The sequence below is a fragment of the Callithrix jacchus genome, chromosome 1 (assembly GCF_049354715.1).
Source record: "Callithrix jacchus isolate 240 chromosome 1, calJac240_pri, whole genome shotgun sequence".
NCBI classification, from domain to species: Eukaryota; Metazoa; Chordata; class Mammalia; order Primates; family Cebidae; genus Callithrix; species Callithrix jacchus.
Window position 1 is genome coordinate 185,134,556 of NC_133502.1, and position 13,914 is coordinate 185,148,469.

The 13,914-nt window shown below is 63.0% G+C and overlaps 1 protein-coding gene across 1 annotated transcript; it reads right to left on the minus strand.

The window, feature by feature from the left end:
* Window positions 1-147: 147 nt before the first annotated feature.
* AGPAT2 (1-acylglycerol-3-phosphate O-acyltransferase 2) lies at window positions 148-13,451 on the minus strand. Its single transcript, XM_035263385.2, has 6 exons — window positions 13,228-13,451; window positions 4,085-4,218; window positions 3,599-3,774; window positions 3,192-3,287; window positions 1,668-1,740; window positions 148-916 (listed from the first exon to the last, which is right to left on the minus strand). The coding sequence occupies exons 1-6, from the start codon at window positions 13,407-13,409 to the stop codon at window positions 741-743; spliced, it is 837 nt and encodes a 278-aa protein (XP_035119276.1). The 5' UTR covers window positions 13,410-13,451; the 3' UTR covers window positions 148-740.
* Window positions 13,452-13,914: the final 463 nt, after the last annotated feature.

Below are 13,914 nucleotides of genomic sequence, written 5' to 3' on the forward strand. Positions count from 1 at the left end.
GGAAGCATTGTAGGGAGATGCGGGCCCACTTCGGGTGGGTGGCCGTGCCTCCACCCTGGGCCCATAGGGAGGGCGGTTGGGAAGACACGTCACCAGGCTCCACCGCCCTGGTCACCCTGCCCTCCATGAGTGACCACTGCTACCCCGAAACTTCCAAGAGTTTATAAAAAAACAGTGATGGAGTATAATGCTGGCCCCGTGGATTCCGCCGGCAGGAAGGCAGGCCCTGCTTCCTGGTTCCCTGTGGTCCTGGGTGTCTGAGTCTGAGACTCCCCAACCTCCCGGCCCCTCCTCTCCCTGAGAGCCTGATGCAGGCTGTCGGCGGGACCCTGGAGCCCGACCATATCTTGGTAGGTCCCAGGCGCCAGAGCAGAGGGCCTGGCAGTGGGTGTTTCACCTTGGGGTCCTCCCCTCTGCTCCTGGGCCATCCTGGGGCCTGCGGCTCAGCCCACCTGCAGGCCACAGCCTCAAGCCTCATCCTCATCATTCCAGAGGCACCAGGAGGCGAGTCTCTGCCATCTGAGCTTGGGGATGGTCTGGCTGACCCCTCTCAGGGGACGCCAGAGGCCCGTGTCTAAGGCCCATGACAAAAGGGGCTCCCTGCTTCCAGGGCCCAAATGAGAGCTGGGGAGCCAGCCACAGTGATGTTTGGAAGCCTGGGTCGGGGGACCCCTCAGCCCATCCTCCAGCCACTGGCTTCACGCCTGCCCTCCCCAGGTCCTGCCCTGCCGTGGTCTGGGCTACTGTGCTGGCTGCACGCCGGGCCCCTCGGTGGCCCTGTTGTCCTGAGGGTTCTTGGAGATGTGGAGGAAGGTGGTCCTCATGGCCCTGTGGCAGGTGTCCACGAGCGCAGGGACGTCCGCCTCAGTGAGGCCGAGGGTGGGGATGGCTTCTAGCACCTGCACCGTGACTGTTCCTGGGGTGGGGGAGGGTGGGGGCACCAGATGTCAGCGGCCTGCAGGAAGCTGGGGCCCACCTCAGCCCCTGCCCTGGCCTTGCCTCCTCCAGCCCCCCAGACCCCCTGAGCTGGGCTCTTCCACTGGACTCCCTAGCCTGGGTGGGTTTATGTTAATCGCCGTAACGTCGGTGCAGTAAAGCCAGGGCGGGCTGGCCTCCACACAGCTTCAGCAAGCCTGCGCTCCTGTCACCACCCCCATCTGCCCCCTTCCTGACCAGCCCTGGCCTCACTGCGTGTCCTCTGCCCTCCATACAGGGAGGGGGCTGTGGGAGATGGAGCTGGGCTCCCCCACTGCTCTCCAACTCACAGCTCATCGTCCCACCTGGGCAGCAGGTGCCACATGCTGGGAACTAGCCAGAAAGGGCAGAGGCCCTGAGCCCTTCGCCGGTGCCCCTGGGTTCTATTTGCCCCATGCAGGCGAGGCCGCCTCAAGGCCCCAGGCTGTGTGCACAGCTGGGGTCCATCCGTGTGAGCTCGGGCACCCAGGCTACCCTCCTGCAGCCTCAGTTTCCTCGTCCAAAAAACAGCCCCAGCACACCCATCTCACTGGACCACAGGGTAGAGTGACCACCAGGAGGCCGTGAAGCCCACAGCTGGGACTCCAGCCTGAGTCACTCATCTGACACATGATGGGAACTGTGAGGGACCCAGGGCCCATGACCAAAGGGTCAGGCAGAGCCTGCACGCCAGATGCACACGTGTGGGGTACCTGAGGTGAAGAGCTTCTTCTTGGTGTCGTAGAAGGAGGAGAAGGAGGAGTATACCACAGGGACAATGGGTACCTGTGGGCAGGCAGACGTACGGCTGAAGCAGACCTGGCGATGGACCCGACACACCCAGGTTCCAGGCGATCGGGGAGCCCTGCCCTGTGGCCCACCCGCCCCTGCCTTGGCCACTGCCGTGGGTCCTTGTGGCTGCCCTGCTCCTGGGACCTGGGACACCTGTTCCGCTCTGGTTGGCCCAGGGTTCCATAAGCTCATCCTGCAAATCTTTATTCACCTCCTCTAGGAAGCCCTCCTAGACAGGGGGGCAGGGCCCTGTCCAGTTTAGCAGGAGGAGATTATGGCGCTCTTCCAACCCACGCCTCCCACCCAGTCCTCTCCTCATCCCAGGAAACACGGGAGGGAGGCAACACTAGCCAGGGGAGGGGTAAGGCCTGCTGGTGTTCCTGGAAGTCACCAGGGTCAGATCCAAGGGCACTTGTGAACATTAACCCGAGGCAGCCAGGGAACCTCCAGGGGGCCAGCAGGCAGGCTGGGGACTGGAAGCGGGGAGGGAAAGGCCTCAGGTCTCCTGGCTGAAGCTGCGTTGCTGCCACCCAGCCACACCCATCACAGCCACCGGTCTCCCCTCTCGTCTCCCAGGGCCCATCAAGCCCTTGCCCTGCCCCCAAAGGGAAGTGACATCAGCCCCAGGCCGGGCCAGACAGGTGCACGCTGCACCTGAGCAGGGCTGTGATTGCAGCCCAAGGAAGCCTGCCCAGCTCAGCACCTCCGGCGCTCCCCAGGCCCCACGGCCTCAGCTGGCACCATCCAGAAGGAGGGCCTCCCCCCTACCCACCTTGCACAGGGCCAGCAACAGGGGCGACTAGAGGCCAGTACAGGGAAATGAGCTGAGACCCCTGCCCTGAGTGAGACCCCACCCAGGCGGGGTAAAAGCCCCTTCCCCTGAAGCAACTCTCCCCTGCCCAGCAGCAGGGTCAGGACAGGCTCTGCGGGGATGGCTATGCCCTGGCCTCTCCTAGACACCCAGGACACGCTGGAGCCCTGGAGGCTGAGGACCAGGAAGTACTGAGTCTGGAGGTGCTGCTCACCGAAAACTCCACACACTCCCCGGGCTCTGGCCCAGCCCTGTGCTTGGCTTGTCCAACCCATGCTCATGCCCTGAGGCCCACCCAGCCAGGCACCTGCCCAGGAGGACACTCCTGAGAGGCCAGCAGCCCGGCCCCCCACCATCTACCTGCCCAGCCTGGCAGGCCAAGCACCAGGTGCCCACCAAGGGCAGTGGGTCACTCGGGGTTCTGTGTGGGTGAAAGGCCCAAGGGGCTGCCTTCCCTGGCCGGTCAGAGACAGGTGCAGGAATGGGCAAGAAGGCCCTGTCACCAACTCAGTGGGAGGAGGCCCTTGCATGCCAGGGGTCCTCAGCTTGGCTGGGTGGTCCCCTTCTACCTTAAGCCAGCCTGACCCCGCTTCCCCAGCCTGCACCCACCCCGGGAGGGCTGGGCTCCGCCTACCTGTGCCTGGACTGCCAAGTAGAAGGCGCCCTTCTTAAAAGGCAGCAGGTCTCCGTTGTCATTTCGTGTGCCCTCGGGGTAGATCCACACTTTGAGCTGCAGGGAGAGAAAACCACGGGCTGACTTCACACCCCAGCCACCCAAGAAACTCGAACTCCCTCCCCTCCTAAGGAGCCCCACTTCTCGAAGCGGCTGGCATGTGACCCCATCTGCGGAGCATGGATGATGTGGGGTCTTGATTTTTCTGCTGAAACAAAGCCACAGGCTGCCCACCTCCCCCACCCAGCCCAAAACAAAGCCACAGGCTGCCCACCTCCCCCACCCAGCCCAAAACAAAGCCACAGGCTGCCCACCTCCCCCACCCAGCTCCGGCCCCAGCCCCACCCGGCCCCAGCCCGCACACTCACGTTCTCCCTGACCATGCGCTCCCCGAGGTCAGCCATCACGGTCATGGCGGTGCTGGAGCGCTGGCGGTTGATGAAGAAGACACCCCCAAGGTACATGATGAGACCCACGGGCCCCAGGAAGAGCAGCTCCCGTTTGGCGATCTGTACGCAGCGCTCAGGAAGGACCTCCATGAGGCCTGGGAGACAGAGAGAGAAAGAGAGAGAGAGAGAGAGAGAGAGAGAGAGAGAGAGAGAGAGAGAGAGGGAGGTGGGGGGGAGGATGGCCGCTGAGCACTCACAGGCCTGCCTGGCGCCCTGCCTTCTCCCAGGCCACCTGGGCCGGTCATCTGGCCTCTGAGCCTGTGTCCCGCCCTGAGGGAGGTACTGAGGCCGAGCCTACCCAGGCACAGGCAGCTCTGCGTCCTCGTGCTCAGGAGCCAGCCCCACACAGCTCCGGCCCAGCAGGCCACGCTCAGACCCCAGCAGCCGCCCCCAGGCCCAGCCTACCCATCATGTCCAGGATGCTCTGGTGGTTGGAGATGATGACGCAGGGCCGGGCCCCCCGCAGCCTGTGCTGCTCCCGCACCTCAAAGCGGAGGCCGTACAAGTACTTGAAGCTTCGCACGAACCAGCTGATGATGCTGCAGGGGAGGCCACCATGAACACAGGTCCCACCGTGAACACAGGTCCCGGGGTGAACATGGGTCCCACCGTGAACACAGGTCCCCCAGTGAACACGGGTCCTTCAGTGAACACGGGTCCCCCAGTGAACATGGGTCCTTCAGTGAACGCAGGTCCCATGGCAGAGGCTCAGCGGGAAGGCCTGGGGGTGGGGTGCGGAGGAAGCTGGGGAGGGGCCCTCCTGGCACAGGGCAGGAGACCAGGGAGTGAGCCCCTGTGGCAAATGGAGATCCAGACCAGTTAACCCACCTGGACCACTGCCCTGCCTGCATCTCCCCAGCAACAGGGGAAACCCCAGAGCCTCTGGAATGCAGACACTGGGTACATCAGAAGGTGCCCACTTCCACATCCACATCCCAGGGACCACCCAGCCCTCATCCACCCCACAGGGGACTCAGCCAGGAAGGCACTGGGACTGGCTCTCACACCCACCATGAAGGACCCACGCCAGGGAGAGCAGCCTCTGCACCCTTGCAGAGGAGCGGGATCCTCACACATCCTGGGGAAGGTCACTGGCCTCTCAAGGCAGGGTCACATCAGGGAGAAAGCTTTGGTGCCAGTGGAGACCTCCCCAAGGACCTCTGCAAGCCTCTTCCAGAAAAAAGCCAAGACGGAGACCCATCTCACCGCCTCCCTACAAAACCGGGCCAGGTTCCCTTTCCCCATAAAGAGGCTTCGGGGAGCTCGGGGCTCACCTGAGGTCACACACCAAGAGCAGGAGCGGAGCCAGGGTCCCGACCACCTGAGCCCCCACCCCAGCAGCCCCCCACTCTGGTAGGGCCCAGTCCACTGGGGCTGCCCTCGGGCACCTGCAAACGTGAGGTGACCTCGTCCAAGCAACCTATCATGATTGGGACCAGGGATGTCCAAGGGGCACCCTAAGTGTCTTAGCCAGCTCTGAGCACCCCAAGCCTCTGCCCTGCTGCACTGCCAGGAAGCTCTGGGCACACCCCAGATAGGACACCTGCCCACCCCAGGGCAGTCCGGAAGGATGGATCCAGAGGCCTGAGCTCACCCTGAACCCCAGCAGGGCTGGATGGCCGGAGCAAGGTTGTGCCAGTGCTCACCAGCGGTTCCCAGCTCTGATCCCCTCCACACTTAGACTAGTGCCCCCCACCATTTGATCCCCCAACAGTCCTAAGGAGAGGGCTCCCCGCTCTGTACAGATGACTCTGAGTAACTGCCCTGGGCCACAGAGCAGACATTCAAAGCTGGGGCCCTCTCTCGAAGCCAGACTGGTGGGGTTTTTTACTGTTAGTTTTAAGTCTTGCTCAGTTGCCCAAGCTGGAGTGCAGTGTCGCAATCTCGGCTCACTCCAGCCTCCACCTCCTGGGCTCCTCTCGCCTCAGGTTCCCGACTAGCTGGGACCACAGGCGTGTGCAGCCACACCTGGCTAATTTTTGCATTTTTGGTAAAGATGGGGTTTCACCATGTTGGCCAGAGGCTGGTCTTGAAGCAATCCACCAGCCTCGGCCTCCCAAAGTGCTGGGACAACAGGCGTGAAGCAACTCACCCAGCCTTTAAAAAAAAAATTGTGGTAAAATACACGTAACATAAAATATATCTCCTGTGCCTTGTCTGGGCGCATAGGTCCCCATCACAGGGCACACTGGGTGTCCTGCAGCCATCTCCTCCCTCTGGCTCTGGAACGCTCCACCTTCCCCAGCTGATGTCTCTTCCCTGTGACACCAACCTGTCCCCTCCCCTGCCCTGGCACTCTGGCCTTCCCTGTGTGAGCCCAGACCTCCAGTGGATGGGGCAACTCTTGTGTCCCCATGTTGCAGATGGGGAAACTGAGTCAAGGGGGCATAATGGTTAATTTAGATGATTAGTCCAGCTGTCCGTCCCTGGATCAGGAAGCCTGGGGCATCCTCAGATCTGCCCACCTCCACCAGCTCTGGATACCTCCTCTCCAGGCCACACCAGCCACTATCCCCAGCCACCCAGAGGGCGCACCCAGGGCCGGCAGCTCCCACACACTCAGGGTACCTCAGGGCTGTATTGTCTCCACGCTCATCTGCACAATCCAGCTTCCCAGGAAACCCCAAGACAAGGAAGAGGCAAAAGCAGTTCATGCACAGAAAGCATGGAAACGTCTGGTAAGCAGCAGGACGGTCAAGTTGCCAATCAAGAAATGCAAACGGAAACGAGACACTGTCCTCATCCTTCCCCCAGCACAGATTAAAAAGCCTGATAACAGGAGGTGCCAGCCAGGTTGTTGGGAACGGGCCAAGAGTGTGGAGTTGCTCAGATACAGATGCTGCCGGCAGGCAGGCTGGCAGGCCCGGCCGAGCCCCGAGGAAACCTGGCCTCTGTCCTCTCAGGATCTTCCAGGAATCCACCCTGTGGCTGGATTGAAGCCTGCGATCCTCAAGGGTGCAGTGAACTAGGAAAACTGGAAAATGCCTCAACACCCAGCAGTCGGGAGAGGAAAGGTAAATGAGGGTCCGTTTCACAGCCTCCCGGAGCAGAGGGAAAGAACGGGCAGGGCCACACATCTCCAGCGAAGGACAAGTGTGCCATTTCTAGCAGCAGCTGAGACGTACCTGCAGCTCCAAAGCCAGCCACCTGCACTGTCTCAGGCCACATCTGAAAGGGACAGTGGCTCCCTCTGGTACGACATGGGCCAGTTCCATCTTTTGTCTTATTTTATTTTTGAGGCAGGGTCTCGCTCTGTCACCAGGCTGGAGTGTAGTGGTGAGATCTCGGCTCACTGCAACCTCCGCCTCCTAGGCTAAAGCGATTCTCCTGCCTCAGCCTCCCGAGTAGCTGGGATTACAGGCGCCCACCACCATGCCCGGCTAATTTTTGTATTTTTAGTAGAGACAGGGTCTCACCATGTTGACCACGCAAGTCTCAAACTCTAGACCTCAAATGACCCGCCCACCTCGGCCTCCCAGAGTGCTGGGATTACAAGCGTAAGCCACCATGCCCGGCCCTTTTCCTGTCTGCTTGCATATCAAACATCTCATTTTGCTGGTTTCTAAGCGCACGGTTCCATGGTGCCAGGCACACCCCCTGCCGTGCGGCCACCACCACCTCCAGCTCCAGAACTTCCCCTTTTTTTTTGTATCTCAGCTGTTTAAGGGATGAATCAGGTACTGATCCTTCTCTCAACTGTGAAAGACACCGGGTACAAACCCCTGCCCAGCAAGCAGCGCTGAGCAGGCACTCTGTCCCACTGCCCACCACCGGCCCCTGGTCCTAAGGCCAGACAGACAGACGGACGGAGGCTGCCCCTGGCCAGCAGGAGGCTGTGGGTCTAGAACTCTGCAGGCCACGGTGTGGCTGGGGTAGAAAGGTATATCCTGGGGGAAAGAAAGCAAAGGGCCACCTGCACCCACCCCGTGGGTCCCCTGCACTCCCTCCCCGGTGTCCGTACGTAGTTTGGAGCTTTCTGAAAGCTGCTAGGAAAGTATAGACTCTTACTTTAAAACATTTCCTGGCTGGGCACGGTGGCTCACGCCTGTAATCCCAGCACTCTGGGAGCCTGAGGCGGGCGGATCACCTGAGGCCAGGAATTTGAGACCAGCCTGGCCACACAGTGAGATCCCATCTCTACTAAAAATACCAAAAATTAGCTGGGCGTGGTGGCGCGTGCCTGAAGTTCCAGCTACTCAGGAGGCTGAGGCAGGAGAATTGCTTGAACCTAGAAGGCAGAGGTTGCAGTGAGCCGAGATCATGCCATTATACTCCAGCCTGGGCAACAGAGCAAGACTATCTCAAAAAAAAAAAAAAAGTAGGCTGGGCATGGTGGCTCACGCCTGTAATCCTAGCACTTTGGGAGGCCGAGGTGGGTGGATCACCTGAGGTCAGGAGTTCAAGACCAGCCTGGCCAACATGGTGAAACCCTATCATTAAAAAAAAAAAAAAGATGTTTCCTCAGAGAGGAAGGGCCTGAACTAAGTCCTGCAGAGGCTCCTGTGGCAGAGGACACTCCCGGGAACCCAGGCAGAGAAAGCGGCCTTCCGAGCACAGAGGCTCCCTGCACCTCCCATGTACAAAGCCTGGAGCCTTTTGTTCTGACAGTGACCACCACCCCCCCCAGGGTAGGTACAGTCATTACACGCTCTTCAGATGAGGAAGGAGAACTTCAGCAAAGTTAAGTGACCTGCCCAAGGCCACACAGCAGGAAACCTCAGAACCCTGTTTCTGAGCTGGCAGAGTCGTTCGGGATGGCGAGGACCCCCTACAGGACTCCAGGAGCTCACCCTGAGGCTCCCGCCCTCCCCCAGGCTCAGCGGCCCCCCTAACCCCTCAGCAGGGCTAGGAGCTTGCTCCGGCCTCCCCTGTGCTCAAAGTGGCCAGAGCAGCCACCATCCATCCCCAGGTGTCCCCCCACCAACGTGCCCAGCCCAGGTCCCGTCCTGTGCCAAACACCCTGCCTCGCCCTAACCCCCTCCCACCAACCACAGGGGGACGAGGGGCTGCCCTGCCCTTTCCCCAAAGCCTGGGGCAGGGGTCGCTGGGCTGGACCAGGACACAGTCACACAGATCCCAGCTCCAGGTCCTGGGTTCCTTGCCTCCCCAGGGCACCCCAGCAGGGGCAAAGCCAAGGTCACCTGAAGCCTGGAGCTCGAGAGTCCTGATGGCCACTGCCAGGCGAGTGATTAGAGCCAGCTTTGCCCAGCAAGGCAGGAGGCCCAGGGAGCAGGCCAGTGCCTGAAACTAGCAACGCTGAGCCCAGTCCGGGCCCTTCGGCAGCATCGGAGCAGCATCCTGCAGAGGTCTACCCCGCTCTCCTTCAGAGCCCTCAGACCAGAGCCCACCAGCCTTGAACGCAGCAGGGTAAGAGCCCCCTCTGGGGTCCGCAGGAGCCCAGCCTCCTCAGACTGCCTGAGCCCTGGCCCCAGGACACCTGGGCTACTCCCAAGCTCAGGCTCTAGATCGGACAGACAGGGATACAGAAGCTACTTCCCTTCTTCCCTCCCCAGGCCCATCTGGAAGAGTGCTCGGGTTATACTCTAGGAGGCCGGGACAACCTCATGCCTGGGCGGGACCTCCACCAACAGTGACTGTGATGAGGATGCCACCGAGGGAAAAGATCCAAGATGGGCCGGGGCCGGGAGCGGTGGCTTGCACCTGTGACCCCAGTGCTTTGGGAGGCCAAGGCAGGCAGATCACTTGAGCCCAGGAGTTTGAGGCCAACCCGGGCAACAGAGTGATACCTTGTCTCATAAAACAAATCCAAAGTAAATCAAAGCGAAAGGCCCCTCAATGTGCCCAAGCCCCCAATCCCACCAGCACCTGCTTCAGGCAGCTGGGAGGCAGTTCAAGGTCAGGGCCTAGTCCACTCACTGGCCAGGCTGTCCTTGTGGAAGGCCACTTGCTGACCCTTGCCCTGGTCCCGGGTTGAGACACTCCCGAGAGACCCAGGCAGCTCTCTGGGCCAGGACTTGCCCATCCAAGCTGGGTGAGCTCATTCAGGGCAGGCCCTGGGGCTCAACGGGACCACACTGAGCCACCAAGAGTGCTCCGGGGACAGGGGCCCCAGCAAGAAACCTGGTGTTTTCCAACAAGTGTCTTTGGAGCTGGAGCACAAGGCGGGACAGGGCGAGAGGGGTGGGGCGTCCACCCACACAAACACCTGGATGTGGGGAGTCCCTGTGACTCGTCAAAGGGGGCATTCGGGAGTGCAGATGCGGCGGGCTGGAAGAGGGGGCCCAGAGAAGTCCCCACCCCTCATCCAGGACGGCCCCAATCTCTGGGCCTGGAGAGGTCTAGAGAATCAACGTCACAACCTCCCTTGGGACTAAGACCCCAGTGCTGCGGTGACACAGGGCCCCCTGACGGCACAGAGACCCCACCGGGCATGCGTCAGGGGACCAGAGACCGCGCACGGGCCAGCCATTCTGGATTCAAACCTTGGCTAACATCACCATCCCTGTGCGTTTTCTGCACACTGGGTGTGTGGCGTGGGCACGTGCTCCATGGGACAGGAGCCTGCCCTGCAGCCAGGAGCTGTGACGACCCTTAGGTCCCAGCCTTCGGATACCAGCAGAGCACGGGGTTCAATGTGGGAAGCATCCTTAAGGGGAAGGGCACGCCTTTCCTCTCTGGGACCCTGAAAATGGTGGGAACACAGGTCAAAGGCGCTGGACACTGCTCCTACGGTGCCAGCTGCTCTTCGCTGCATGAAGCAGGAAATGTCTCTGTGGGGGAAGCCGATGTTGTTCGGATTTTCTGATCCTGCGCAAACCCAGCCGTAGGCCATAGCGCTGCCTGGCTTTGCTTTCCTCTGAATGGATGTACCAGGGCATCGGCCCCAGAGGTGAGGGAAGGGTGCCTGCAGCTCTGCCCCAGCTGTGCACATAGCTGGGGGAAGGGCCTGGGGGGGGTCCGTGGAAGCAGTCCTGCCTGGAAGCGGTCCGTGGTCTTACCCCGAGCCCAGTGGGAAGGAGGCTGCCTCAGCTGATCTATTCCCATCACTGTCCCTGACACACTCCGGACGCCAGTGCAGACGTAGGGGTCTCCTTGGGGGCCTCCTGGAACCCCGTGGGGAGGGGCTGGGCCTCAGCCAGGCAGCCATTGCTCAGGGGAAAATGGAACTGCTCCCCGCCCCCCCCACCCCCCCCCCCCCCCGAGCTAGGCCTGCCCCAGGGCTGTCCCCATACCCCGAGCGCTGGGCTAAGCACAGCGGAGAAGGGAAAAGCAGGTGCTCCGGACACTGTCAGCGGGTTCTGACCCCCCAGTTCCACCCCGTCCTGGCTGGGGGACCCCACCCCAGCTTCAAGGTGCTTATCTCTGCATCCGTCTCCTCATTTGTAACACGGAACACACGCGAATCCCTGTTCCCGAGGCTGGAGGCTCCCGTGGCGAACAACAGGAACGGAGTGTCCCCTCCCTCCCTCCCAAGCCCCCGGGTTCCTTCCCTGGATGACAAAGTGCCTCCTCATCATCCACCTTCCTCACCCCTCCCTATGGTCCCCTTGGAGGAAACCTTAGGCTCACAGCACCCTACTCTTAGCCACTGCTGGGAGTGTGGGGAGTCACCAGGAACCCTGGGGCCTGGGGTGTGGGCGCAGAGGTGTGGCGGAAGGTAGCGGTGGAGCCCAGGCCTCCCCTCTAGGCCACCCTGCCCTCCGGCCCCCCCTTCTCTTGGGGACCAAAGCAGGAACAAAGCACCTGCTGTTACCAGCCAGGGCCCCAGAAGCCACTACTCCGCAGGCCTCAGCCTGGGGCCTGCCCTGAGAGGTGAGGGTGGCAGGAAGGGCCCATCCAAGCACCATCAGAAGCCCCAGGTCCTGAGGACGCCCTGGTTAGCCGCAATCCAGGCTGAGATGCGGACTGGGCCAAGTGGGGCTGAAGGGCCAGCCCAGCCTACCAGGTCCACAGAAAGGGCAGCAGATGAACTGTGATTTGGCCCCTGGGAAGCACCTTTTACACACGGAGGCTGCCTCTGAAGAGGCCCATGGCTGTGGCCTGGCTCCATAGTGGGGTCTGCTAAGTCAGGCACACTGTCACTTCTGCTGAAAGCACAGGGCAGTCTCCTGCCCGTACCCCAGCACACGCCCGACCCAGGATGCCCTGCTGGCGTCAGAACCATACATGCCATTTCCTTGGGCTGGGGGGCAGCCCCCCTAGGAACCCACAGACTGGACCCTCCTCAGGTGGGAAAGCTGCATCCTCGCTCCTCCTCTGAAGCATACCAGGGGCTGAGTGGGGGCCCCTCACAGAGACCCCTGCCGGCAGGGGCCAGACCGCAGGAGAGGCCTTCAGAGCTTCCAACACAGGAGCCCTGAGCCCAGCCCCCAGGAACTCGGAGTTCTGGCAACTGCCTCCTCTCTGAAGGGCTTTACACTGGGGACGTAAGCCCCAGTCACCACCTGGGCCAGCCCTGGAGTGTGCACTCAACGGGACCCAGCGGAGCCACTTGGCAGCATCACACCGGCCACCACACGTCCGGCTGAGCAGCCACCCGGCCCTTCTGATTCTCCACGCCCACCCTCAGCCCAGGGTCCTTCTTCATGTGCCTGGAGCTTCTGGGGCTCCATGAATGTAGGCCCGTTCCAGCAGCCTCAGAGCCCTCCCAGGACTGGCAAGGATGGCGACAGCGGGAAGCCAGCAACCCCTCACCCACTGCCCCTGGAACCACGGAAAACGGGGCCCCTGGAGCCACACTGCCCCCCCACAGCTCCCTACAGGCCATTGCAAAAGCCACCGGCTGGGCAGTCCAAACAGGGCAAAGAGAAATGTAGCAACAGCCCTGGGGACTGGCTAACGGGGAGGGGGCAGGCAGGGGCCTTCTCCGGCAGCCACCCTACCCAAGAGCAGCCAGGCAACCCAGTCTGACCTCTGGCCCCTATTGCCAGCCTGGCAAAGCCAAGCTCCCACCTTCTGGGAGGCATCCAGGGGAACATTCCAGCCCCGCCAAACCTCAGTCCTAACCATTCCCTTCGCTTGGAATCTGAACCCCGGAGCTGGAGGCCAGCGGGCGCTCCCCAGCATAGAAGCAGGTCCCCTCCGGGTCCCCTACCTCGCTGCGAAGAGGAAGGGAAGGGAAAAGGGAGCCGGCCCCACAGGTGCGCCCATCACCGGACGGACGGGCAGGAGGGCGGCGGAGGGAGGACGAGGGGCGTCCCATGCCGCTGCGCGCCCCATCAACGGCCCTGGGGCAAGTCCCCGCCACCTCGGCCTCGGTTTCCGCGCTCCGGAAGCCTCTCCCAGCGCGGCCCGAACCCGCTTTCTCTCGGACAGCCGCTCCGTCCCCGGCACCCCACTCCGGGCTGTAGGGACGCAGCGTAGACTCCCGGTGCCAGGGCGCGGGGACGAGGAGGGCTCTGTGACGCCGGCTCCGGCCCCCCTGGCTCGGGACCCCGTCCCGCGCCCGCCGCCTGCCCAGGTGCGCTCTCCCGGAGCCCCGGAGCGGGGCGGGCCGGGCGGGGCAGGAAGGAGGGAGACGCAGAAGAAAGTTGGGGAAGCGGAAGCGGCTCCCGGCCCGGCCCCTCCGCGCGACGCCCCGGCCTTGCCTCATGTTCTCCACCGTCCGGCCGCCGTGGCGCAGCAGGCAGACTAGCGAGGCCACGGCGGACACCGCGAAGCACAGCGCGCAGTACAGGGCGACCTTGGCGTAGAACTCGGCCGTGCGGCTCAGCTGCACCAGCAGCAGCAGCCCCAGCAGCGCCGCGGCCACGCTCGGCCACAGCTCCATGGCCCGCCCCGCGCCGACGGCTCCGCGGGCCGACCTGCCTCCTCCCGGAGCGCTCCTCCCCGGGCCTTATTGCGAGGGCGGCGGGGCGGGGCGGGGTGGGGAGAGGAGCGCGCGGCAGGGAAGGGCGAGGTGCGGCGCCCCGCCCAGGTGCCCCCACAACGCCCCGCCCCACCCCGGTGCCCCCACATCGCCCCACCCCTGCTTCCCCCTGCCCTGATACCCCCCTGCCCAGCCCCAGTTCCCCCCACAACGCCCCATCCTGCCCCGTCCTCCCACAACGCTCCGCCCCGTCCCCCCCAGCCCCGCCCCGCCACGGTCCACCCACCAAGCTCAGCCGTGGTCTCCCCCCACCCCCCTCCACGGTACAACCCGCGCACCCCCACCTACAGACCCCCCCAGCCCCGCCCCGCCACGGCCCCACCCCGCGACTCCCCCAACCACCGCACCTCGCACCCAGCCCCGCCCTGGGTCCCTGGCTCGCCTCACCACTCTCCCTCACACAGCC